The sequence below is a fragment of the Rhincodon typus genome, chromosome 41 (genome assembly GCF_021869965.1).
Source record: "Rhincodon typus isolate 14 chromosome 41, sRhiTyp1.1, whole genome shotgun sequence".
Classification (NCBI taxonomy): Eukaryota; Metazoa; Chordata; class Chondrichthyes; order Orectolobiformes; family Rhincodontidae; genus Rhincodon; species Rhincodon typus.
In genome coordinates this window covers 1,469,081-1,477,431 of record NC_063372.1, presented here as the reverse complement: position 1 = coordinate 1,477,431, position 8,351 = coordinate 1,469,081, and the positions used below count along the sequence as shown (strand labels likewise).

At 44.4% G+C, this 8,351-nt stretch overlaps 1 protein-coding gene across 1 annotated transcript in view; it reads right to left on the bottom strand.

The window, feature by feature from the left end:
• Positions 1 to 8,351, bottom strand: part of LOC109924102 (beta-1,4 N-acetylgalactosaminyltransferase 1-like) — a 122,513-nt gene that overhangs the window by 23,445 nt on the left and 90,717 nt on the right. Inside the window, exon 5 of the mRNA XM_048618827.1 lies at positions 4,771 to 4,951. Within this exon, the coding sequence (XP_048474784.1) occupies positions 4,771 to 4,951 (181 nt within the window). The remainder of the gene's footprint in view (positions 1 to 4,770; positions 4,952 to 8,351) is intronic.

Sequence of the window (8,351 nt, the reverse complement as noted above, 5' to 3'; positions counted from 1 at the left end):
TCTGGTTGAAAGTAGCAATAAGACGATATCTAGTTACCACTTTTGTACAGATGTAACCAGCGTCTACATATCTACTTCATTCTCCCACTGGTCACATGGTTCGACTCTGAGCACACTTGGATGGCAGGTACACACCCAAACAATTTACCCTACCTTCCAGCCATTTTCCAACATGCATTTTAGCCGTCAACAAAAACTCTTCATTTCCAACATTTAGATTTAGAACACCATTTCCTGTGACCAGGTTATTTCCAAAAGGCTGGTGGTAAAGGACAGAACTGGAGCCAATCTTTACACACTTTTAATAGCCTTTGTTTACAGAGATTTACCATACAAACAAGCACCTCCTCAGCCAACAACCAGTTTCAGTCTGTCAGAGCACATTTAACTCTCCTTCCAAGCCCTCCCACCCTGGTTATAACCTCTTCCAACCTCTTCCGTCAGGCAGAAGATACAAAAGTTTACACACACGTACCAACAGGTTCAAGAACAGCTTCTTCCCCACTGTTATTAGGCTTCTTAATGGACCTCTCTAATTTTAAATTTAATGCTGATCTCACTCTTTGTGCACCTTCTCTGCAGCCGTAACATTGTATTTCTCACTCTGTTCTATCACCCGAATGCACTTTGTATGGTATGATCTCCCTGTACTGCACACAAAACAATACTTTGCACTGTACCTAGGTACATGTGACAATAATAAATCAAATCAGATTGTATCTTTATGTAATGGAATACAATGAACAACACGTGGCTGAGCTTCCACACACGTAAAACAGTGACATATCACAAAGTAACAGGTCATGAATGTGTCATTGGAACAGGAGGAATGGAGCTGGATAACCTTCCAATAAGGAACTATGAATGCCGTATGAAAATGAGTAATTGTGAATAAAGGAATGGGGTTTAAGTCTCACTAGTTCAAAATATCTTCTGCAAATCCTTTTGGATACCATTCAGGGTTCAACACTCATCTCATGACTGGAAATTTCGTAATAAAGGCATTGCACAGGACAAAATCTCCTGGAAGTCATGAACGTTAACCTATATAATGACAACTGTTAAAGTATTTGCCTGCAATTATTTTCCAGTGGAGAGCAAGGCCTACAGGCTGTTTCAATCCACTGGGCTCGTGCGCAATGAATCAAGCCCCACTGCTCCTGAAGTTGTGCTAAATGTTAAAGTCTTTTTCTCTTAAGATACACACAATTGACCTGACTTTCAGGCCAAGGTTAATAGAAAAGACAGACTAGGTTTCAGCAATGAACAAGAATTAGTATTTATTATAAGTAATTATAGCTACAGTTATAAAACATTTGCAGACAACTCGACTTGATTAAAATCCTAATCTCCTTATAAGCATTCCTTTACGCAGACATACGCACGAGAAGTTTAGGAAAATAGTTTATTGGTCAGGGTCGGAAAAATTGGAACACAAACAGAAATTGCAGCATCTGTGGGAAGAACGTTTCAAGTCCAGTGACTCTTCATCAGATCTCTAGCATCCACAGTTCTTTGTTTTATTATAGAAATATATTTTCTTCGGATAGCCAGACCCTTGGTGTTCATTCACTGGAAACTTCCAATGGTTTGTAAGAAGCACAAAGTGACTGGTTCACTTGAAAAATGTCACTGATTATCCTACCTTCCAGCCATTTTCCAACATGTATTCCAACATTCCTACTGCAGGAAAGGTGACTGGCTTTTCTTCATGGCTAAACTGAGCTTTATTTTCACTGCAGAGAACAGGCTGCTTCTGCTGGGAAGAATAACTGCACATACTCTGTGCGTGTGGGTCTCTCTCTCTGTCATTTGTTTCCAGTTCCATCCTGGTTCTCAGCTAACTGAGCAATCGGTTTCACTTGTAAACAGCTCCTTGGCTCCTGATTGTCTGCCCATTGCAAGAACCGAAAGCCTCAAAATCAGAGTTCACAATAGGCCGCAATTTCCGCACCGTGAAATTATGCTGCCGTCTTAGTAAATCCCTGTTATTAAATATAGTTCTCTCTCGTTCCAGTCCCCACTTTTGAAAAATACAAAAATCAGAAAAAAGGCAAGGATTTTCCTGGGATGGTGTCTTGAGTTACTGTAGAAGGTGAGGTGGGAAGGTCATTTAATCAAGTAGGGTGGTGGTGTACCTCAATCCCACAGCCACTTTTCTGATCTGCCAGCACGGCGTTCTGTCTAGGAAGCTCCACGATCAACCTCCCTAATCTGCAGTTGGCCAATTACTGACCACTTAAGGGCCTCTGCCCACCACTGCTGGGATTAAACCAGCTGCAAGTGGGTCTGTATCCATGTGGCATTCCCAGAAGACTAAAATAAAGGGTGGGAAGACGTAACACTCATCATTTTCTTTGTTCCTGGGTGCCTGGACTTTGTTCCTCAGTGGCACTGACGAGCGCAGGAGCTGCCAACCTTCGATTGGCTGGCAGGACTTTCATCTCCAGGGGAGGTCCCGCTGGTATCGGTGGAATTGCCCAATTGGTAGAAGAGAAGGTAGGCCTCCTTTAGAAGGGGCAGCCCAGGCCCCGTTGCCAACGGAGGTTCCAGCCCACGTGTGAAGCCTTAATCGGAGATCGATTTGGCTGCCGAGCCTCTCGTGTTCTCCGCTGGGGGGATTCAAGACCATGCTGACTACAGTCCCCAGCGTAATACTCATCTTTCAGGAGTTTTCATAAGGCTGACAGGAGGTTAACTCACAAGATACGCCAAGACCTGCTGTTAGCACATCATATCTTGTCCACTCTTGCATAACCGTGGAAAATTACATCGAAGCATCTGCAAAAAAAAACACTTTCGAGTGTAGCAAAGGTGACTATCTTTTGCTGTAAGTGATCTTTCCAGTTGCAAGAGAGACTAAAAGTAGGACGAAGTCAGAGATATGAAACAAAGACAAAAGAAATGCAACTGCAAATTCCAACAAATAAATCCACCTTTGCCAAGAGGGTGTGTTTTGAATTTGCTATCACAAGGATTAGTTGTGGTGAATAGCACAGATGCATTTAATCAGATAAGCACATGAAGAAAAAGGTATTGAAGGATATGTGAGCTGGGTTAGCTGAAGTATAATGAGAGGAGGCACACAAAAAATGGCCTTCAATGACCTGTTTGTTTAAAATGAATCCTTTCATGGGGCAAGGCAAGCATTTATTACCCATCAGTAACTGCCCCTTCAATTGAGTGGCCCTCTAAGCCATTGAGAGCAGTGAAGAGTCAACCATATTGACTGTGGGTCTGGAGTCACATGTAGGCCAGACCAGGTAAGAATGGCAGATTTCCTTCCCTAATGTACATTAGCGAACCAGATGGGGTTTTTATAACTGTCAATGACAGTTTTCATAGTCAGTGTTACTAAAAGTAGTTTTTGATTCCTGATTTATTGAATTTCAATTCCACCAGCTGCTGTGGTACGATTTGAAGCCACTTCCCCCAGCGTATTGGCCTGGGCCTCTGGATTACTAGTCCAATGACACCACAATCTCCCTGTCTCTTTCTGTGCTGTCAATTGTATAATTGTCAAGCAAAGAGTCTCCAACATTTCCTGAGGGAATTTAGACAGTAGAACAAATCTAGTACAGACCTATAACGCTTTAGACATAGTATATTATAGAGATATACAGCACGGAAACAGACCCTTCGGTCCAATTCGTCCATGCTGACCAGATATCCTAAATTAATCCAGTCCTATTTGCCAGCATTTGGCCGATATCCCTCTTAAACCCTTCCTATTCATGTCCCCACCCAGATGTTGTAATTGTACCAGCCTCCACCACTTCCTCTGGCAGCTTGTTCCATACACGAACCACCCTCTGTGTGGAAAATGTTGCCCCTCAGGTCCCTTTTAAATCTTTCCCCTCTCACCTTAAACCTATGCTCCTCTAGTTTTGGACTCCCCCATCGCTGGGGAAAAGTTGGCTGGTCACCCTACCCATGCCCCTCATGGTTTTATAAACCTCTATAAGGTCACCCCTCAGCCTCCGACGCTCCAGGGAAAATAGCCCCAGCCTATTCTGCCTCTCCCTGTAGCTCAAACCCTCCAGTAAATCCTTGCAAATCTTTCCTGTTAAATGCATTTACAACAAAAGAGAAAAGGTAGTGCTTTTCAACCTTTTATTGTGCTTTGACATGGTACTCTCTATAAAGGCAGGATTTGAAGAAGCAGTATCTTGTTTGACTTCAGAACAGCTATTTGCGAATCAACCTGTCAAAGATGTTGTTGCACACTTCTGAAGTGGGTGGGACTTGAATTTAGGGCTGCTCCCTCAAAGATAGGGATGCTATCGCTGTGCCACTTAGCTTCAGATTAAATCACCCCTTCAACTGAGCAAGTCTCTTAAAGGGGCAGGCCATGTTAAACATAGCATAACGACAAACACATAACCAGTGGAAAAAGTCCCAGCCTATCCAAACTCTCCTTATAACTCAAACCTTCCATGCCTTGCAGCATCCCGGTAAATCTTTTCTGAACCATCTTCAGTTTAATAATATCCTTCCTACAACAGGGTGACCAGAACTGGACACAGTGCTCCAGAAGAGGCCTCAGCCATGTCTTGTACAATCTCAACATGACATCCCGACTCCTATACTCAAAGGTCTGAGCAATGAAGTGTGCTAAACATTTATAAAGAAAACAACCGCCAGAGGAAAGCTACAATAATGGCAATTTTAGTGGTCCTACAGCCATCCTCCACCCCTCCCCCTTCCCTTATTCAGCAAACATCATTACTTAGCTCCCCCCTCCCAAGTCACGTGACTGCATCGATGTACCTGTGTCGGCTGTGTTGGGGTTGAAGACGGTATTGCTGTAGGTGACAAACTGCAGTTGACGGTTCAGGTTGTCCAGTTGAGAGCTCGACAGAGACATGTGCATCGCCCCTTCACCTTCGATCATCACCTTATCAACCTCAGCAGCCACATCGAAGGTTCCCAACGTTGCCGTCAGGTTGACCTGTAAAATAAAGAGACTGGCTGAGCAAATCGGACGCTGAGGCCCAGCTCGGCTGAGCCGCTGTGTGCAGCATCATGGGATCGGCACCCTGAAGGAGGGGAGCGACCACAGGCCAGCTGGCTTAACATGACAGTACAGGGTTTGGAATCCATCACCTTTGGGAAACAAGTCATAAGATGACCTCCGGACATTCCAGTTCATTAAGGAGAGCCAGCAGAGATTTGTAATAGAGATAGTAAGAACTGTTGATGCTGGAGTCTAAGATAACAAGGTGTAGAGCTGGATGAACACAGCAGGCCAAGCAGCATCATAGGAGCAGAGAGGCTGATGTTTCGGGCCTAGACCCTTCATCAGAAAATAGGCAGGTCGGGTTTGGTGAGTTAAGTCAAATGTCTTCATGAAGTGACAGGGAGAGGAATGCTGTGCATGTTGTCTATTGGATTTTAAGCAACTGTTCAAGAAAGTCACAGTTATACGGCACAGAAACAAATGATACCAAACACTACAGGAGTGGAAAACAGCGAAGATGATACTTGTCGACTACAAAAGGACATTGATATTCTAGCAACATGGACTGATGAGTGGCAGACGCAGTTAACATAGAGAGGCATGAGGTGATGCATTTTGACAGAAGGAATGGGAACAGGATTATAAACTTAATGACACAGTCAGTGACAGAGGGATCTGGGGGCAGAGATCTTTGAAGGTGGTGGGCTACAATGGTGAGCAGACGCTCTCTAGGCTGACACTGAGGATGAAGGGCTATCCTAGGAGGAGAGATTGGTTCAACTGGGCCTGTATTAGTTTCAAAGGATGGGAGGCAATCTGACTGAAACGTATACAATTCTAACACAGCCGAACAGACTGGATGCAGGGAGGATGTTATTCCTGGTTGAGGAGTCTAAAACCAGGAGTCACAGTCCCAGGATATGGGGCAGACAATTTAAGACTCAGTTGAGGTAATATTCCTTCTGTCAGAGAGTAAACATTCTGCGGAATTCTCTACCACAGAAAGCTGTAGAGATCAAGTCACTGGATATATTAAAAAAAAATAGATGTGTATTTATGTTTTAAAGGCATCAAGGGGTAATGGGGAGAAAGGGGGAATGTGGCATTGAGACAGAGGATCAGTCATGGTCAGATTGAACAGTAGTGAGGGTTGATGGGCTGAATGGCCTACTCCTTACCCTAGTTTCTATGTTTCTGAAGCTTACAGGATTTTGCGCTTTGTAAAGACAGGCATGGAGTACAAACGCAGGAGATGACACTGAACGGTTACCAAGCTCTGGTTAGACCACAAGTAGAGTTTTGTGTCCAGTTCAGATTTCAGGGTTTTGGGTAAGAGATGCAGGGGAAATGCAACAGTTGTTTTTTTTTTCAGAAAAACGCAGCAAGTGATAACAACTTGGACTTCAGGCAGTTAGAAGCAACTCTACAGAGATGCAGTACAGACTCGATGGGCTGAATGGCCTCCTCCTGTGCCACAATTACTCTGCGCCTCATTTACAGTTTCCACCCCCCAACCCCCAAAATGACACATCTCCATTGGACAAGAACAGACGATTGGGTGAAACAAGGATTTGTCTGACTGATATTAAAAGACCAGAAGAATTAGGAGCAGGAGGAGACCATTCGGCCCCTCAAGCCTGCTCCACTGTTCGACACGATCCTAGATCTTTAACTCCACTTTCCTGCCCACTCCTCCTATCCTTCGATTCAGTGAGGGAACAAAACTCTTTGCCGATCGCAGCCTTCAATATATTCAACGACAGATCGTCCACCTCTCCTTTGGGGGAGGGGAATCCTAAGATTCACAGCCCCTCTGAGTGAAATGTCTCCTGATTTCAGTCCAAAAATGATCATCCCCTCACCCTGAGACTGTTCTTCCGTGTTCAAGATTCCCCAGTCAGGGGGAAAACAATCTCTCAGTATCGACCCTTTTATAGAAACATCGAAAACAGATGCAGGAATGGGCCATTCAGTCCATTGAGCCTGATTTGCCATTCAATATGATGATGGCTGACCCTCCATCTCAAAGCCACACTCTCACTCTTTCCCCATGCCCTTCAACACCTTTTGGCCTTTGGAAATCTATTCAGTGACTTTGCCTCCAAAGCTTTCTGTCCCGGTGAATTCCGCAGGCTTACCACTGTCTGAATGAGGACACTTCTCCTCGTCTCAGTCTGAAACGGCCGATTGCAAATCCGAAGATCATGGCCGCTTGTTTTGAATTATCATCCCTGCACCTACTCTTCACCCAAGGAGAAACGTCTTCACCCAAAGAGTTGTGAATCTGTGGAACTCCCTGCCCAGGGAAGCAGTTGAGGCTGTCTGGTTAAATGTTTTTAAGGCGACGATAGATAGATTTTTGAACAGTAACGAATTAAGGTTTATGGTGAGTGGGTGGGTAAGTGGAGCTGAAGAAAGATCAGCCATGATCTTCTTGAATGGCGGAGCAGGCTCGATGGGCCGGATGGCCTACTCCAACTCCTGTTTCTTATGTTCTTATTCTGACTATCCCAGTCAAGATTTTATCTGTTTCAACAAGATCCCCCCCACCAAACTGCAGTGGATGCAGGCCCAGCCAACTCCATCTCTCCCTTATCCTGTCATCCCAGGAATCAGTCTGGTAAACCGCACTACACTCCCTCTGGGATATAACATAACTTTTCTTTTGTGAGGAGACCAAAACTGCACACAGTACTCTAGGTGTGGTTTTATCAAAACTCTGTACAGTTGCAGTAAAACTCCCTTCCTCCTGTACTCAAATCCTCTTGCAATAAAAGCCAATATTTGCCTCACTAACTGCTTTCTGCACTTGCGTGCTGGCTTTCAATCACTGGTATACAAGGGCACCCACGCTCCTTTATACACTGGCATATGCCAATCCATTGCCATTTAAATCATACTCTGCCACTCTGCTTGCCCTAAGAAAGTGTAAAACTTCTGCCATGTATTTATCCGCTCAGTCAACTTATCTAAATTGCCTTGAAGCCTCTTTACATTCTCCTTATTACTCACAATCCCAAGTAGTTTTGTGTTGTTGGCAAACTTGGAATTGTTCGATTCTCTCATTCAAGTTATTATTATATATTGTGAATAGCTGGGCCCACCCAGTACTGAACCCGAGTTACTGCCTGTCACTCTCTGCCACCCAATTCTCAACACATGCCATTGTCTCACCACCAATACCTTGTGCGTTGATAAAAGCCGAAAGAACCGCAGATGCTGGAAATCAGAAACAAAAACAAAAATTGCTGGAAAAGCTCAGCAGGTCTGGCAGCATCTGTGTAGAGAAATCAGAGTTAACGTTTTGGTCCAAGGACCGTTCCTCAGAACTGATGGTAACTGGGAAAATGTTGGTTTATATGCAGAAGATGGGGTGGGGGGGGTGTGGGGG